At 43.8% G+C, this 19,509-nt stretch overlaps 1 protein-coding gene across 5 annotated transcripts in view; it reads right to left on the bottom strand.

Moving 5' to 3' along the window:
• Window positions 1-19,509, bottom strand: part of VPS13B (vacuolar protein sorting 13 homolog B) — a 790,826-nt gene that overhangs the window by 311,466 nt on the left and 459,851 nt on the right. For 3 of the 5 annotated variants that reach the window (XM_083186988.1, XM_083186987.1, XM_083186989.1), the window contains exons 26-30: window positions 14,120-14,291; window positions 13,843-13,957; window positions 11,041-11,182; window positions 8,391-8,805; window positions 7,260-7,371 (exon numbers count right to left, since the gene is read on the bottom strand). In XM_083186988.1, the coding sequence (XP_083043114.1) occupies window positions 7,260-7,371; window positions 8,391-8,805; window positions 11,041-11,182; window positions 13,843-13,957; window positions 14,120-14,291 (956 nt within the window). Of the gene's footprint in view, window positions 1-7,259; window positions 7,372-8,390; window positions 8,806-11,040; window positions 11,183-12,208; window positions 12,276-13,842; window positions 13,958-14,119; window positions 14,292-19,509 lie in introns of those variants that run through there. The other 2 variants (XM_083186990.1, XM_083186991.1) reach the window with 2 other exon arrangements.

Genomic DNA, 19,509 nt, shown 5'->3' with positions numbered 1-19,509 from the left:
ATAAATAGCAGAGGTGATGTCAGAGGTCAAAATACCGACACAAGTATCCCAATGGAGGGAATACGGACAGGGGTCAGGTGAGTAAACTTACCTTCCTTGCTTAATCCTAAACCTTCCCCCACCACAGCCTATCCGTAACCCTCCCAGCTAGTACCTAACCCCGATTTCTGCCATGTAAAAAACCCCATCCCACCCTAAGCCCATTCTAAGTCCCTAACTCTCCCTCCCCACAGCCTAAACCTAACACCCCCACCCCGGCAGTTGGGATTCATGCCCACACAATGCCTGCATCCACTGTGCACACTAATACTATTATGTATTTGTCACACATTTCACAGAACATTGTGTAATACACCTATATAAGTAATAGGCAGAAGGAGAAGAAATTTTATGATAAAAAAATCAGAACTTGTTTTTATACCGCCAACTCGCATTAAGTAATGAATAAATATGAAGGTATACTACAATCAGGTATAAGGTTCTATGCTCCCCACGCTGCCCCCCCCTGTTGTTACCGGCCCATACGGAATCCATTATTTCAGCATTTCTACACTGGGCACCCCAGACTCTGAGGCACGGATATCTTTCTGCTTGTAATTACAAAGCTGGCAAACCATTTTACAATTTCACAAAGAATGAGACTTATTTTGCCTGTAGTGCTTATAGTGTGGGTTCCTCACCGGGCAAGTGTTGCTCTGTAATTCTGGCTCTTTGGAACACTCCGTCTCCCCTTCAGTGATTTATGGCCAAAGAAAGGCTAACTGCAGAATTAAACAGAAGAGAGATGAAGCTGAATGTAAGAGAGAGGACTACCGACGTGGGTGTAATGAAGCAGGGTGCCAAACACTCCTGTGAATCAAATGGCACCCCCTCTACCGCTGGTGCCTGCTGTACATTTCTGCCACCTGAGCACAGCTCTGCATGGACGACAATGTGTACAGTGAGTGACATGGCAAGCAGCTGTGGTAAACAAAGGGTGACGAAGTATGCCTTGGCAATGCCCTCTCAGGGTTCCAATATAAACATCGCTGGATACAGGAGCAAAGGCCACTTTTAAGGATGTACGGAACCGAGAGTGATTCATAGAAAGCCTCATTCTGGCTTCACAGTCACAAGAGATCTCTACTGCGTTTCCCTACACACCTGGGTTATTGCCAAGTCAATCCAGCTGCAGTTTTGGTGTAAAAGGGCTCCTGTAAAATAACCCGGGTTGAGTGCCCCGCCATTCCAACCTGGGTAGCTTGTAGGGTTTACCTTGCCAGCTACCAGGGTTACAGGACAGAGGGCGAGATGTACAAAGCCTCAAAAAGTGATAAAATTGAAAATGATAAACCACCAAACGGCCCCTAACTGTAATTTTTTTTTTAAATCCAGACTCTAACATGTCAGTTAGAAACTGATTGACTGGTTCTTCATCACTCTCCATTGTATCTCTTCTCAAGCTTAGTACATCTGGCCTAGAGTGAACAGGTAACCCAGGTTGTGTGATCCGGGTCCCGTTCAAGTGGCAGACATAATGAGAGCTAGCTCACCGGCACTCGCTATGTCATCTCCAAGCACCAGCTCAGGAGAAACCACAGCAATATCCCAGGTCCAGCCTGTGGAGTGAAAGGTTTACAATGACCCAGGGTGGCGGTGTAAAATGGTTACGGGCTGCACAGATGTTTGCAGCAAGGGCTCAAACGCTAGTCTGAGTACATTGATATAGATAGGAAACAGACAGTGACGTGGTCCTGAATTAAGTGAGGTACTGTAATGCTTGCAATCCAAGATCACCCACTTACTGCAAATAAAAATACTCTGCCTCACACTGCAATCCACATACTGCAGACAAATACACCATCCACTGCAACTCACCAACTGCAAACTAGTAATAATCCAACCCACCCCCCTTCATTCAGCCAACTTGAACTTGCACACTGCAGTGCACTGCACATTACCTCCTAGAGAAAAGTATAACATCCAATGGAACTGCAGGGAAACCAGATGACCCCACAATTACATACATATACACAGTGCATCCAACATACTGCAGATAAATACATATTCAGAAATAGATCCTCCCTGCTTCAACCTGCTGTACATACTGAAAAAAATACAACCCTTCCTCTACAAAACAAATACTATAGAAAAATATACCCCACCTACCGCAACCCACATATTACAGAGAGATGCACCTCCACACACTGCATGGGAACTTACACACTACGACCCACATACTGCAGAAAAGTGCACCCCACTCATACCACATACTGCAGATATCCACACCACCCACTTCAGCCTACATAATGCATAGAAGTACAGTAACACCTCCCATTGTAAACTACAAATTGCAGTATTACCTCCCCCCCTACAATATTGCTACAATTCAGTCACCTTATTTGCAGAAACCATCTAAATGGCAAATACCAGTTGCAGAGAACCTCACTTGCACCCAACTGTCAACTGATTGCACAGAACCCAACCCCCACCCAACTGCCAGCACTGACTGTTCAGAACCCAACTCTATTGCCAGCTGCTGATAGTACAAAACCTCCCCCACCCAAATGCCACCCATTGACAGCAGAGTACCACACCCCTACCCAACTGCCAGCCATTAATTGCCCAGAACCCAACCCAACAGCCAGCCACTGATTGCACTGCACCCCAGCCACCTACCAACCATTTATTGCACAGAACCACACCCTTATGCCAACCATTGATTGTACAGAACCGAACCCACACCCAACTGCCAGCACTGACTGCTTAGAACCCAAATCTATTGCCAGCTACTGATAGTACAAAACCTCACCCCCACCCAAATGCCACCCATCGACAGCAGAGAACCACAGCCCTACCCAACTGCCAGCCTTTAATTGCCCAGAACCCAACCCAACAGCCAGCCACTGATTGCACTGCACCCCAGCCACCTACCAACCACTTATTGCACAGAACCCCACCCAACTGCCAACCATAGATTGCACATAACCCCTACCCAACTGCTAACTACTGATTGCATGGAACCACACACAAATGCTAGCCATTGATTGCACAGTGCACCCCTCCCCTCATCATCATTTGCCACTGACAATTGGCGAATAATACACTCACTCCCCATGTGATATACAAAACTTTCCCATTTAAACATTTTTCGCCACTAGCTGCAAAGAAAACCCAAACTTACCAACATTCTTCTTCAATTATCGGGGATTATTTAAGATTCCTAGCACTCACTGATCACTCATGACCTCAAAAAAGTGCCCGAAAGTCATACAGATATATAGTGTCGCTGATGACAACAGGGTAATGCAAATACAGCAAAGGGCTCTACGGTCAGAAGACACATGCCGCGGTCTACTGGTAGACGGCTATCGGCCACTTGGGCACAATTACAAACCTATGTACTTAATGTGAGAGAATAGTTGGGCCACAGTGTGCTCACATGGAACATCTGAAGACCTGGCACAGTCATGTTCATGATGTTAAGAACCTGATGTTCTTTTTCGCTTGTTTCTGGGGCTTATTGCATTAAGAACATTTGACAACATAAGAGGACTACATCTCCAGTCTGGACATCTCGGAACGGACTGTAGTCATCCATAAATAATTACAAGACAAAGCCTACGTGGCACTAAGACAGTGAAGTAATACAGAAAGTCTTTAAGACAATTAGTACTAATAAGCAAAATCTGCTTCCATTGAAGTACTGCGTGAAATAACTGGTCTCTTGTTAGAGGCATTCTTACTCACAGGTTGTACATATTATATGGAGCACACAGAGTCTCTACACTAATCTGCCATAAAGTACTGTATATCTCCGCTAGCTTTCTGGTGACACCACCGCCACTTCCTCTATGATCACGCAGTAACGTTACAACAGCGATGAATGCAATAATTCTGATTAAATATGATTCGGAAACATGATGACATTTACAGCTAGTAAGTTTGATTTAAAAAGAAGATCAAATCCTTAGGGCAGACAACTTAAGGTGCCCATACACTAGTAAGATTTATCTTTAGATCTGGCTGCTTGGAAGAAAAACATGGTTTTGGATGAGTGACAGTTTGGCAGTTTTCCAGCATTTCCAAGCAAATGGTCAACTGTCATTTGCTCTCATCCATAACCATGTTTTTGTTCCAACCAGCCAGATCTGAAGATAAATCTGCGTGTGTATGGCCACCTTTAAGACTTGTTCAAATGACAGACACCAGGGCTGGCTTGTAGGGGAATCGGTCACTACACACACAGGAGCTACCGGCTTTCTGTCCTGCTGCTAAGAGCAGAGGTTCTGTTACTCACATGAGTGTGTGTGAGTGTGTGTGTGCGTGTGTGTTTGTTATGTGTATAGATCCTGCTAATCTGAAATGTGCAGGTTATAATGATGCTGCACTACAGTATATACCAGTAGCCAGTCTGGGGGTAGGAGACACCAGTAGCCACCAGAAGCTGGTCGTGGAGGTCTAAACACAGCCTGTGCAGGGTGTGGGAGGGGCAAGCACAGGACAGCACTCCTCTGCAGCCCCAGTAGTCACCCCCAAATAGGGTTTCACGCCTTCCTCACTCTCCCCTTTCGGTAAGTGGCCATTCATGTCCAAGGTGCCGCTGCTCAGAACACACAGGGGCTGTCTGATGGTTTCGGCATCCATGTCCTGGTTACTGTTGCTACTGTGCTTGTTGCAGAGTCCAGGGATGGCAAGTAACCTACTGTTGCAGCATAGTATATGGAGGAGGTGCAGAGTATGCGGTATATGGAGGAAGGGGGTTCCATGTATATGGGGGGCACTATATGGAGGTGTATAGGGGTGCAGTGTTTATGTAGGGGCAGTATATGTTGGGGGGCATAGTGTGCATAGGCTAGACCTTATGTGCTCCGCTTGTATGCAATGCCATTGATTGGCACAGGATCTGACAAATCCTTGAGGTGGTCATGGTGTTCTCTGGATCCGATGTGCACAATAAATAGGATGAAGTGATAAGTTTATGATGATTACTTTTCAATAAAGGCTACTGACCGGTAATACATAAAACAAAATGAAGCGTTCTTTTTTTGTAGAGAAACATACTAGAACTAGTACTGCAACAAAAAGAAACAATTCTTTTTATGTGTACTTAATCCGAGCCAATAGCCTTTATTCAAAAACAAACGGTCATATTACCCTTTTAAGTAACTTATTTTCAGAATGATATTATTTCGATCGAGGTCCTCTAGAAACAGATGCGTTTGTTGTTCTTTTACATTTACACAGCTACACGTCTTTCCCCGCTGATAAGAACTCAATGATAACTGTTGGCGCCCTTCCATATCCTCGACGACACCCTGTATATCACTGTAACCTATAAGAGGTGAAAGAAAGAGTAACTGTCCTATAGACTTAAATAATGTAACCGAGTCTAGTGTGTCTGGATCACTTGGCCTGAATCTCAATCATCAGACGTATGTTTCCCCTCAAATGGCAGAGTCAAGCGAGACAAGAGCGGCCTTTCGTCTTTGAAGTCCGACTGAAGCCATTAAAATGTTACCTTTCGGCCAATAACTCACAAATCTCATCAGTTCGGTCTTTGAACCTGGATCGTGCTGCAACAGCCTTAGTCTAACAATGTGCTGCCGGCAATAGCAACTTCAGTAAAATACTGCTGCGTTGTGGGTTATTTTCCCTCCCGATATATGATACAGGAAGTGGAAGGATTGTCATGTATAAGAATGTGAATTGTTTATAGTTAGAAACGTATTTCATTTTCACAACATCTGTTGGAGTTCAGTAGGGAACACGAAAGCTGGCACATCTGAGAGGCAGGCTGGCTTTTACCCGGGAACGACGGGTTTATGCGCTTATACAGCTGACTATCCCCTCACTTAGGCGGTGTGATTGTAGGCCCGACCGTGGTGCCAACTCCGTTCAATGTCATGCATTATTTCATTAAGCTCTTGATTGCCCCTATTTGCCAGCCTCGCTGCCCTTCTCACCAATATGGTTTAGATCATGAAGTGACAAAAACCAGAGCACGATATTTCACAGAAAATCAGTAAACGGAGATTTTCTTTTTCCCCTTTAGAACTTTGATATTTCTTATTCAGCTTTGATCCAAGTTGCATCAACGTAGCTGTGTTTAAGATGCTTATATTTATTAAAATATATATCTATATATATTTTTTTTTCCTTTTTTTGCCTAGAACGAAACTGAAACAGCGGTAATCATAACAAGGTGTTCCTGTCCTTTGCTTGAAGTATTTAGGAAATAAGAGGTCTGCAGAAATCACCAATTACACAGAGATGAACCATTTACACCTGATTACTCCTGAGTTCCAGAGAAGGGGGCACAGTGGCACATCAGGGCACAGCAATCATAGACAGCATTCTTATTACTCGTTTGAATGCACTAATAATATATGACATTTTCTTGGCTGCCATTTATATAACGATGGGAGCGTGCATTGGTGTATTTTGCTTATTACTTTTCATATGAAACTAGTTAAAGGCCCGTCAAAATGACGGCCTAGTCCCTATCTGCTCCTACTTCCAATCTCTGTCTTGACAGCTCCCTCTGTCTATATCCAGGAAGTTTGAATCAAATAATTTTGCGTTCACTTTCTTTAAGGAGTAATGTGGTCCGTCGAGTGGTCACTGGTGGTACTACACCTCAGAGGTGAGGAGTATTTAACCATATATACATATATATATTATTATTATTCCTCCCTGCTGGGTTTGTATATATGAATGTTGGAAGGTTAGATTTTGTTCTGTTTTTTTTTACCCTAACTTTTTGTTTTAAATGTCATTTTACATAAAAAAAAACCTTAGATACATGCTTACTAAAATAACAATACCAGGTTGGAGGATTGATCTTTGTTTAATGCAGATATGTGTATCTAGCCTCAATATCCCAGCACTGGTATTGCAGGTGTATTACTTTACTGCTGTGTACTGCTGTAGAGAGCTCAGTCTTTGGCTTTATGCAGTCAATGTTACCCTCCTTGCATCATGTCACTGCCAATGTCACATGCAGGCTTGTCCTCACTAACACATCACTCGTCTCCTGATATATTCTGTACTGCTGCTGGAGGATCTTGCTCTTTCCACTAGATTAATCTCAGTCTGTGGCTTCCTGCTGCCTCAATTCTCCTCCTCACACCATGTTACTGCCCAAGTGACATGCAGCCCTGTCCTTTTAGACACACTGTTCATTTACTGATAGACTATGTGATGCTGGAGACCCTGCTCTTCCCACTATATAACTCTCAGTCTAAAATAGGATATGAGGACATAAGTAGTCTACTTACTGATATATATCCTTTCTCAAAACGCTCCGGCTAAGGGGGTTGTCTGCTTGTGGAGCCATGGAAACTGAGCCAATCTTCAGCACCAAAGTATCTTCACTGAAAATCTGGTTGGCTGATGGGAAAAAAGAAGAACACTGCGAATCACCGAGGTGATCCTAAACTCTAGGCAACCACAGCAATATGACGATGATGTGATTGCATTCCCTTCCTCTTTTCATCTCAAGGGCAACATCTCAGAGACAGGATAGGACAGATAAGATGGGTTCAGTAGGATTTCCCGATGGACACAATACCGACAGTCATAATACTGACACCCATTGATCAACAGTCAAAATATAGACACGGAAAAAATACCGACATTCCTTATGCCAACATGTTCAAAATACCGACATGCTCAAAAAAAACCCGACAATTGCAATGCCGACAGATAGAAATGTTATCATGAGTTTCTATGGGTTTTTTCGATAGGTTGACATGTACACCGTCTAAGTGTACTTCGTCCTCTCACCATGCTTCGGGCACGGTACCTCCCTGTCCTCGGCACACTATTATATTCCCCCTCCAGGTCCACTGGGATGGTAAAGTATGAACAAGACAGTTTTGGGTCAAAAAAGGCCTTTAAAACTCATGTTGACATTTTGACCTGTCGGCATTTCACATGTCGGTATTTTTAACTTGTCGGCATAATGAATGTCGGTATTTTGTCCGTGTCTGTATTTAGGCTGTTGGTCAATTAGTGTGGGGTTTATGATTGTCTGTATTGTGTCCCTCGGTACCCGATAATACAAACCAACAGGGTTGTTTAACCAACAATGAACTTAGTTGCAAAATTTGATTTAATCATAGCATCCAATCAGATGCTGGCTTTGTTTCTTAGCTCCACCTGTGGTTCTTTTCAATGCTGCCAGCCAGGAATGAATGCACCTGTGCACCAACTAGGAGATCTGTAAAACACTACTTATGGCCCCTGAGGACTGGAGCTAGGAAACACTATCTTATAGACACATTCAAAGCCAGATATACATAAAGCTATTCTGCATTCCATTTACAATGGCATAAACAGAGTTTGTCTGTCCCTACAGCCAAACACGACATCGACAGGAATAGGCGTAACATTGGCACATACAGTACCTCCTACGTTCTGCTGTTTCTCCTCCACTTTGGGTACAAAGACTCTAATGACCCCGGTGTTGGTGTAGATCAGCGGCAGATTGCGCGAGGTCAATGCGTGCGACCTCATTGGCTGCCCAGGGGATTTGCGCTTCTCCTTCTGATTGTGGGGTCGCCTGGCTTCGAAAATACTTGAAATGGCATGAAGCAAAGGAAAGAAGAGGACAACGTCAAAGGCTTGTGCTGAAATTAAGATTTCATGGAGGAAGTGAGGGGAACCGTCCGTAGAGCCTTCAGACAGCTTCCTGAAGCTCCGCGAACTCTTCTCGCTCCTTGTCGTCAGCTTGTGGCGGACGTTCCTGGTCACAGCTTTGGTGTAAGTCAGAGAGAGGAATCCATGCTGCTGGTGGGAACTCTCTAAAAGCTTTGCTGTGGTCTGCGTCAGAAAGGATAGGACAGCTTAACATGCAGCACATATGACAGAAGCTGCTGGCATCACAGCGGTATCATGTGACCACACTGAGGAAATACTGCTATAACACATACAAGTATATCTTATGATCTTATATAGAATGAACCCTGTTTTTCAAGGCCTTCCACTATGTTATTTATGGTCGAGGTGCATTATGTCTGGATGCACTGCTGGTCATATAGGTCAAATTTGGCCATTGCACAGGTCTGATGATGGGATCAATATGTGCCAGCATTTAACACCAGATAAATACATGTATTTAGTATTGGGAAATCAGGAGTCAGAATTCTGGACTGGGCCTGAGAAAAATCTCCTGTTCCCAACCTAGGGAGAAATGCAGTGTGAAAAACACAAAGCGGTCCAAGGTTCATTTTGGTCCAGCTAACAGTAATGACTACATATGTTCTGTAAGGTCAAAGTATGGCTCTTCTAATAGAGACCGGTCCTGTATAGACAGCGAAAGCACTGGCTGTAAGGAGGGTGCCAGTACCGGATAGGCCGGAAGTTTCATAAGATAAAGTTCCATATGGATGGAGTGTGTGTGTGAGTTTCGTACATCTCATATCAGATGCTGTAGCATTGTAGTGTACCATTTTAATAAACTATATTATAAACAAAGTATACATATTTATCTTTATCATATATATTAATACACAATAATAATAAGGGGAAAAAAAGGGCATAAGCCAGAGCTAAATTTAGCGTCTACAATTTAATGTGAGTTGCTTTATTAAAATGCATTGGTTTAGGTCTGTACAAAAAAAGCTCTTTCAACAATATGTAATATAATACCATTTTTAAGTGTGTTCTGAGCACAGGCACTAATGTGGCAGCCGGCATCAGGCAACTGGTTTCAAACAAGTCAGTGGTTCCCAAACATAGTCCTCAAAGCAACCAAACAGTCCAGGTTTTAGGGATATCCCTGCATATGCACATATAGATGGAGTGCGGCTCGTCTAGCAGGGGCTGGCAGTCAGATCGCCAGCTGATGGAAGGGGGCTCGCACATCCCCTTCCGGCGATCCCCGCCGCCTCCTAGACGTTCACCGATGCCAAACCTGCAACCCCCCCCCCTAACGCTGCCCATCTCCCTGAAGCGGAGACAAACATGGTTCACATCCCCCCCAAACCTGGACTGCTGCTGCGCCTTGAAGACCGCTTTGGGGAACCACTGCTATAAAGGGCCAATTCAATTAGGAGTGATGAAGTGCACACATTAGCTGTGCTTAGGCTGCACTCTTATGGCAGAGGGATGTGGTCGGCAGGTCGACAATAAATAGTTTGACAGTGAAGAGGTTCAACACTATTGGTCGACAGGCCACATGTCGACACAATAAAAAGGTAGACATACCTTAGGTAGATATGGTCAAAAGGTCGACACATATTATAGGTGAATATAAAAATGGTCAACACAAGTTTACACTTTTTTTTTTCACCCAAAACAGGTGTTTTTTTTTTTCTTCTTTACTATTCAAGTGGATATATAAGGAGTATATAAGAGTGTGCCCGAAGCATGGCGAGCGAAGTTGTGCCCATGTTGACGAAAGTTGACATCGACACATGAAAAAAAACAGTGAAATACTTATGTCGACCTTTTCCGTGTTGATCTATTGCATGTGTCAACCCTTCAGACCTAAGCCATGTCGACCTTTTCACGTGTTGACTTATGGCCTGTCGACCAATAGTGACCTTCTTACAGGCGACCCTATGACCCATACACATTGCTGCCAACCAAAATTAACTATCAAGTGGTGAAATTAGGGCTCATTAGGGTGGCGCCACCGTAGTTACAACAGTCACGATGGCGCATAATGGGATATGCCCCCCAAATGGGCACCTATTGAATTGACCCTTGAAAGTGTATTTATATTACACATCGTGATGCTGAGAGAGACCTTTTTTCTAGACACACGCAACAGAAAGGGATCTAAGCGGTCAAAGCTGTATCGAGCAGCTGGTGGAGTCATTCAGTAAACTCATTAAGGCACTGATTGTACGTGTTCACTTTGATTCCAACCCATCACACAAAAGAACTTCCATCAGCCATGCATAAAATAAACACGTCTGGGTGATACATCTGCCATATTGGCAGAAGGATGCACTTAGCAGGTTACAGAGGGAAGGGGGAGCTGCGGGCTGATGGAATTTCTTTAATAAATTTTGCTTAAAAAAAAAACAAAAAAAACCCTTGATTTCTTACAGAAGGGAAGAAGCCAGAAAAGTTACTGAAAGGGTCCTGCTTGCTGACGGGCCGAGCCAAGGTAGTGCGTCTGTTCAGCTTGTCAGTGCATGAGAGGAAGACACCGCCATACTGCCCCAGACACCAACACTTTTCAACGACGCTTAAAGAATTAAAGGGAAAAAATAATAATAGAGCAAGAAGAAATAAAGAACAAAATGGCAACAATAAGAGGCCATATTGAAGCAGACACCTGCTGGGTTGCAGTCAAGGAGACCCGGAGAATATATTTAGAGGGATGGTGGCCATTTTGTAGGTTGACCCACAGTTCATCCTCAGTTCACACGGAACCAGTGACATAATTAAGGCAGTTCATTATATCATGGTATCGTTAACGGAGAGCCATTTTGTATCTACGGCTGCATTTTCCACAAAATGGCTGCCATCTGTGTATATAGAGTATGATCAAATATCATAGCAGGGACAAAATTGCCGTAGTTATCATGCTAACTAAAACACAACGTAAAAAGTTATCATGTATGTGTCTATGTATAGTAATGTATTAATGGATTGAAGGTTCAGCAACCCAGCAAGCACTGACCACCGCTGCTCAATGATAGGTTATTAGCCCAGTAAGTAAAATCATGAGACTGATGATTTGACAGGAGCAGCATTAGCCTGATCAGATTTGTGGCACATGATTCCAAGAACAAACTCAGGACGGATTCTTCAACGGATTGACCACCATCAGATTACTTTAAGTTACAGTACTGTATATATTTTCAGCTGTTACTAAATAAATGTGGTAGCGATCAGTGAGACATCTCTATCATCCTTGTATGATGACACGAAACTGCCCCTGGATATAACCCAGGAAGTGCGGCATGCTGTGCTGTACCACAGGGTAACAGGCAGCAAGCAACTTAGTCCAAGAATAAGCACACGACTGAAACGCACAAAGCAAAGTATTTAGTAACAGATGCAAGTCGCTAAAGTTATCTGAAGGCGGACAATCCCTTTAAATCGCTCTCTTCAGACCTGAAACCAGATAATTATAGAACAACGATCAATTATCAAGTGCGGATGTCAATTCTTGCAATCATCAGCTGGCCAGGGTTATAAAGGAACACACGGGTATGATTGTAGTGTATGGCTCCCGTAAGCGGCTTAGCGGCTACCAAAGTCTCACCACAATTTTTTCTTTGCATTGCAGGAGTGTCCCGAGATATTCGCCTGTTTGCCAGCTTTCACCTGGCCTGGAATAGACACAGCGTTACCCCTCGTCCGTTGTGTTCAATCATTGGAAATGAAAACAATTTATAAGTTGCTTTAAGAATGAAAGGATGACTCCCCCTCCCCCTTCCCCATCCCAACTGTCAGGCAACATTACACACTGTAAACAAGAGCACACACATTATTTCATTGAGTATCTCGGTTGATTACACACTGCAGAACCAACAGCACATGGGAGAATTAAGAACACATTAGCAGGAAGGATGAGCAAAACTTTTTTTTTTTTGCAGGAAACTAGATTACTCCCATCTTGAAATCAATTTGTGATGTCAAGTAACAAGCAGATAATGGGAAACAGGACCAACACTAGTTTCTAATTAACAGGTTGCTGAGTTCCGTGTGTCTCAGGGCAGCCAATATACAGACTGCGATAGCTGTTATTATACAGAGCAGCCATGGGCCATCTTAAGGACAAGAGCAGAGGAACAGGAGGAAAAAGGGCTATCGGAATCCTTTGTCTTATGAACATTCCATAGAAGACTGTCAATGGAATCTATATACTGGCTGCGTGATTATAGCAAGTGCAGTTGGCAAGGATGTAAATGGGCTGAATTAATTTGCATTATCGCATTCTACTGTATCACTTTACCAGGCATAATACATCCGCCCCTCAGTCCTCAAGACTCCCCCCCCCCCCCCCCACAGATCACGTTTCCCATGTCACATGGCAGATTCGCTGTGTATCACCAATTATAAAAATGCACCGGTGATCTGGAAAACATGACCTGTGTGGGGAGCTGAGGACAGAGTTTGGGAACCTATGTAATAGACCAAAAAAAATGTCTTTAAATTCTTAAATAATGAATCAGTGTATATTAAAAAGTAATGTAATAGATACAGGTCTTTTTCAGGGACATTTGCATATTTAGTCCCATTCCTACACGGTCTCTTTACAAATGTGAGCAGTTATTGGACAATTTGGATGTCCCTATAGCCAATAAACAGACACATCTCATTCTGCAAGAGCCCATGCTGTTCCCATGGCAACAGAGTCCTTGCAATCCATAGGGTTATGAAAATGGAATTGCCTATTTGTTTTCTGAGCTGAACGCGAAACAAGTCCTCACTTAAGTTACCGTGACTTGTTCAGTGAGCATTGGTGCTAGTTTTTGGAGCTTAAATGCGGATGTTTCTAGGCATTGTCCAAATACTCGCCCATGGTAAATTGTGTGTAGAAGTACAATGCATTCTAAAACTCTTTGATAAGGCGGGAAACAGCGGCTGCACGTACGTAACATAAACATGGTGGTTTCCAGTGACTTTCACGCTTACGTAAGTTTTTGTAGAGTCAAAAACTTTAATAATTCTACGTAATCAGTGGCAGTGAGTATTCAGCAGTGGGCTGGTCACTATCATTAATCAATCCCTACAATAAAACTTTATACCAGATGTGCACTAGAAATACCTTTCTAAGGACCACAATATGCGTTCAGCTGTTCTGACTATAATTTCGTGCTACATTACAAGTAGCAGGTTACGTTATCTGCAGCTAACAAGGCAATGACAGCAGTGACGCCACCGGTGAGATACCTGCTCCTGTAGTGGTCAATGTTGAAGCTTTCAATCTTGCATTTCACCTTCGTATACACGTCCTGCATATCTACAGAGGCATTGAGGTCTTCCAGCTCACTGACCACACAGATCTCTGGAATATGGACACAGAATATATACAAATATTACGGTGCAGGCAGGAGAATGGAAGAATGGTTGGTCGCTAAAATACGTGTGTGTGTGTGTGTGCGCGCGTGCGTGTGTTCACTTAAATTGTGGACACGGAATAGTTATTATAATAGAACGACAGTCATACTTGTGCCTTTACATGCAGGATCAATGGCAAACAGCTTTATGGTAATCTTGGGCAACATCCACTGCATCCAGAGACTAACTCGCCCACTGGACACCCCAATGTTGCTTGTTGTTTGCTCCAGTGTCACGGAATCAGAAAACGGCGAATCCTCTGCAGCGTGCAAAGAGTCCCCCTGTACGAAGAAAGAATGGAAGGTCTCAAAATACATCAACTGGAAAATATCTGAGCATATACTGTATAGAGATATATATATATACAGAGAGAGAGAGAGAGAGAGATAATATAATAACAATTCATAAGAACATATTTATACATAGGTTCAAGTGAATGTCAAATACCTACAGTATTTCTGTGTTTCTTTACTAAACACGCCATTGCCCTAGCATACTGTATTTGCCAAAAGTACCCCATTTTCAGTAAAAAGGGGAGCTGCAGTATTGCTAGAATACACAGGTTTCACTAAAATTGTGTGTTTTGGGCCAAAGCGGGTCTTTTAATCCGGCAATCCAATAGATTGCCCTATTAAAAAATACAAAAACAGTGAAACATAAGGGGAAAAAAGATAAAAACATCCTTTTTTTCCCTCTCCCGATGTTTTAGCGGGGGATAATCGGATATACCCCAGAGAGTGTGAAAAGAATGCCCACCAGGACAAGACCTTTACCAGAACCTGCAGAAGAAGACCAGGGTAACACTCAACAGAATGTACGGTAAGATACCTTTATGCTTGAAATGCAGTACGGATGGTGTAATGGTTAGCATTACTGCCTCATAGCGCTGAGGTCATGGGTTCTAATCCCACCATGGCCCTAACTGTGCAGAGTTTGTATATTCTCCCCGTACTTGCATGGGTTTCCTCCGGGTGCTCCGGTTTCCTCCGACAATCCAAAAATATACTGGTAGGCCAATTGGCTTCCAACAAAATTACCCTAGAATGTCTGTGTGTGTACATGTGGTAGGGAATATAGATTGTAAGCTCCACTGGGGCAGGGACTGATGGGAATGTTCAACTATACTCTGTAAAGCGCTGCGGTATATATGTGTGCGCCATACAAGAAACTGTCAATAAATAAATAAATGTACATAGTCCGTTTCTGATTGTATTGCTACTGTCAAGTGTTTTTAGCGCTAGTTATTTTTGTGCTCTGAGCTTCGCGCATCCAACAGACAAGGACTTACAAAGGTCTGAACGCTGTACACAGATTGTATATATTATATAGACACCTGGGTTACAAAGCAAACAGTGTATTTAATATTCATTCAGCCTAATTGCCTCCTTCTAAACTGTGTATACTATACACACTCAGAATATATATATATAAAAAATACTGCAATGTATTTATTGAAGTAATTCAGCGTGATTAGCTGGGTTGTGATCTAGCCTCTCCGTAGATCCCTCATTCTCCCCCAAACCACATGAAATGCTGTAATAATGGCATTCCAGCATGGGTGGTCCTATGAAAGCTTGCATCAGACTGGTAAGTGCTGTATACTTTTACAGCAATTACAATGTTAAAGACTGGAATAAACACACTTAAAAGATGCCACTTGGAAAAGTCGAGAGGGAACTATTAACTAGTTCAGTGTCAGAAACTAGAAACCGGTTAAAGCCAATTTGTAAAAGGCATAGACCATAAATCACCAGTTATGTTGGGATATGAATCTACATGGACTGGACTGTAGTAAGAGGTTTGATATCACTGCTGTGCAGCCAGTAAAGGAGCATTAGCGGGATGGGGGGGGGGGGGGGGACATGTTGTGTTATTCTTATGTTCAGGCCTAATGCAAGGATTGTGTTTCAGTTTCAATTAAACGACATTACGTTTGTTTATTGTACTTTGTACTTTTCTGCTCTCAGTACCGGCAGGGGTTCTACACATGTACTTAAATTTAGCACTAATTTCTGTAATTCCATATCTCTACTATTTGCAGGTCATGGGCGTAGATTTACTACAGCTTTGAAAAATGAAAAGTGGGTGTGTTGCCTGTGGCGACCAGATTCTAGCTAGCATTTCTCAGTTGCATGCAAATGTCAGACAGGATCCAAGGATGTGCAGTCAGGGGAAATGGAACATCCTTTCTTATACCCCTTATATCATAGTAATACCCCTTTTAGACCAAAACGCCGGGTCGCACCCGGCTTTTTGGACCCTGGTTGAAGCCGGGTGCGACCCGGCGTTTAGGGACATTTACACCGGACGGGCTTAAACGCCCGCACCCCCCTCCCGGCGCTTGAAGATGACAGCGCGATGTCATCTTCAAGCGCCGATCGACGCCGCCGTACCCGGGATGCTGCTGGGGGCAGCCCAGCACTAAGGTAAGCTGCTAGGCTGCCCCCAGTCCCCGCGCGCACCCCCCCGTCATTGGACAGGAGGTGCATGGATGCTGCACACAGGCATCCGTTCACCTCCCTCCCCTGCCGCCGCTGCTGTCTGCAGAGTATAGCAGACAGCAGCGCCGGCTGTCAGTGTCAGACTGACAAGCCGTCCAACCTGCGGACGCTGCGGTCCGCAGGTTGGACGTTCGCCATTCATGTAAATGGGAGCCGGGTCATCCGACCCGGCGTTCCCATTTACACCGCCCTCTACCCAGGTCCTAGCCGTGTTCTACCCAGGTCAGGACCTGGGTAGAAGTCCCGTGTAAAGGGACACGGCGTTAGGGATTTACACCGCTGAAGATCCGGGTCTGACCCGCCGCTGACCCGGATTCTGCAGGAGACTCCCTGAAATAGCAGCAATCTCCCTCTCTCCCTGATTAGTCTCGCAATCTCCCTCATTTCACCTTGCCCACATTATGTAGCGGTTACATTTTTGATTTAAAAAAAAAGGAATGAGAGATAGATACATTTATATTGAATCATCAGCACCATTTCCCAGCATTGGTGATAAAACACAGCAATCCCATAATTATTAACAGTTACAATGAAGGCTACATGAATTTTTTTGTGGCTATTTATAGGGAACAATCCCTGACATGTATCAGTGACCTTTTTTTTTTTAGCAAGTATAGTAGCTCTTACTAACTGCTTTGGGGCTCATCTACATTTGTATATAAGTCATTTTAAAAGTTTCCTCTCAGATGTAGCAGGACACACCCACACTTCTAGGTGCCACGTCACAATCTCTTTTCACAAACTCTCCATGTATGGAAATAGACACGCCCTTTGGGTGGAGCATGACACACCCCCTCAATGGAGCGCTGTGCAATATTCTACTACCAACTATAATCTCCCTGAAACTAGTTTTCAAAAGTAGGCAAGTATGCCTTATATTACATATTAAAAATATTAGAATTATACTGTACAAAGAAGAAGAACTCCTCTCTGTATAGTCAGACACTACTTGCAGAGCTGGGTACTGGGACACACCACAGCCAGTAAGCTACACAGAAAGAGCTAATGGAGGCATGCCTCAGAGTGTGCACCTGGGATATGTCATGTGACCAGGAAGTGCACTGTGTAGGTAGAGACCAGGTTAGGCTTGGGGACAGAGGTGTACACTAACGCTGCTACAGCTGTGAATGTGTAAGCAGTGATACTGCATAAATATGGAAATGTTGCAGTCACCTAGATTTGAATCTGAGGGCTTTGCGAGTCCCATTGACTGCATAAAGAGATGCAACATCGGTTGCACATAAGAATACTATGGGCTTTCTGCGTAACCCTATAGTTGTGCAGCATTACCTGGCTGGAGCAATTGCCGCGGTGTACGAGATGAGGCATGCCACCAAAATAGAGCATATATTAGTCACAGGTCTCAATACAAGTCCTGTCGCCCGTTTTGTGTACATATTTGTAGCTGCGGTGGAATTAGCGTTCATCTCGGTATCAGGCCACACATGCAGTATAGAATGTGGGCAGAATTGTGGCTGGTAGTCCAGCCTCTCATAACTGGTGGGTGTGGTATAGAGTTCCGACCGTCGGGATCTCGACAGTCATTAGCCCGACATCAGGATCCCGACTGCCTGGAATCAGACAGCTTGGTGAGCGCAACAAAGCCCCTTGCGGGCACGATGGCTCGCTGCACTCGCCACCTATTCTATTCTCCCTCTATGGGGGTCGTGGACCCCCCCAAGGGAAAATAGCGGGTGGCCGCCGGGCACCTGTCTGTCAGCGTTTTGACAGTCAAGATACCGACGTTGGGTAAATGACTGTCGGGATCCTGACTGTCTGGACCGCATCCGGCACCCTAGCTGGTAAGGTTTCAGTTTGCCCAGGACCATTTATCTGTGTGGAGTTTGTATGTTCTTGAATAAGCGCTGCGCAGACTGGATATAATATGAATATGACTTATATCCCCTAGGAATAGAGTATATAACAACAAATAAATTATTCCACTAATAAATATTTTATGCCTCTCACAAAGCTTCAATCAGACCAGCACTTAGGACTTATATAGACGCAAGATACAGAAACTGTCCAGAATGTATTTGGTTTTCCCAGATTTTCCTCAGATTTTATAATGGTAACAACACAGAGTGACTAAGAATATATTACTACTATGATCCAATTACTACTTTTTATTTGAAACTCAAAGAAGCTGAAAGGCTCCGCGCACTCTGGTTCCACCACCAATTCCCGTCTCCACGGTATTACATCACTTACCCTGTTTACGCGCCTGGTTACTGCTACGGACCCTGCTGCCGAGACAGAGATTCCCTGCGCACGTCCTTCTCCCCTTTCCCCCCAGAACTTTCCCACACCTTCTCACGCCAACTCCTAACATAAACAGTTTCATTCTTTCACCAATGCTTTGCAAATTGGTCCAAATACCACAGTTTATTTTCCTAGCAAGAATTTATCTTTGAGCATCAGGAAGAACAAAACACATAAGGTCTTCATCCTTGGCCCGCCTCAAGGCCCCCTAGATGATCGCAGCTTTTGGCCACACTGGTGCTAGGTCTTATCAAAATAACTTCAGCTTCTTGTTCAATCACCATGAGTCCCTGAGGACTAAACACTTCTACCACTGTTTAGGCCTATGTAAACAGTAACAAGTGGTATGTTGTAGTCTGTATTACCTTTGCTCTCCGCTCCTAATCTTAGTGTGGTAAAAAAAAATAAAAAAAAATAAAAATGATTAACTCTTTTAAAGCGTTCATCTGTAAAAAAAAAAAAAAAAAATCCCCCCACGCACACACATACACCACCCAGACCGAAATGAATGCAGGAAGCGGCAGAATTCTGCCTGCCCCTTGTCCATAAGCACACACAGAAGTTCAACAGTCATCATAAACTTGTCAGCGTGAAAAGAATTACTCACAGTTCAAAATATAAATCATCTACGGATATTGTAAGCAAAAGCCTCCTTTTCCAGTTTAATGTAAACAAGTGTTCATATGGGTTCTCCAACCCCCCCCCCCCCCCCTCCTCCTCCCAAATTGTTTTTTTT

The sequence above is a fragment of the Crinia signifera genome, chromosome 5 (assembly GCF_055691185.1).
Source record: "Crinia signifera chromosome 5, ASM5569118v1, whole genome shotgun sequence".
NCBI lineage: Eukaryota > Metazoa > Chordata > Amphibia > Anura > Myobatrachidae > Crinia > Crinia signifera.
Note: the sequence above shows the minus strand (reverse complement) of the source record. Positions and strands in the feature narration are given on the sequence as shown.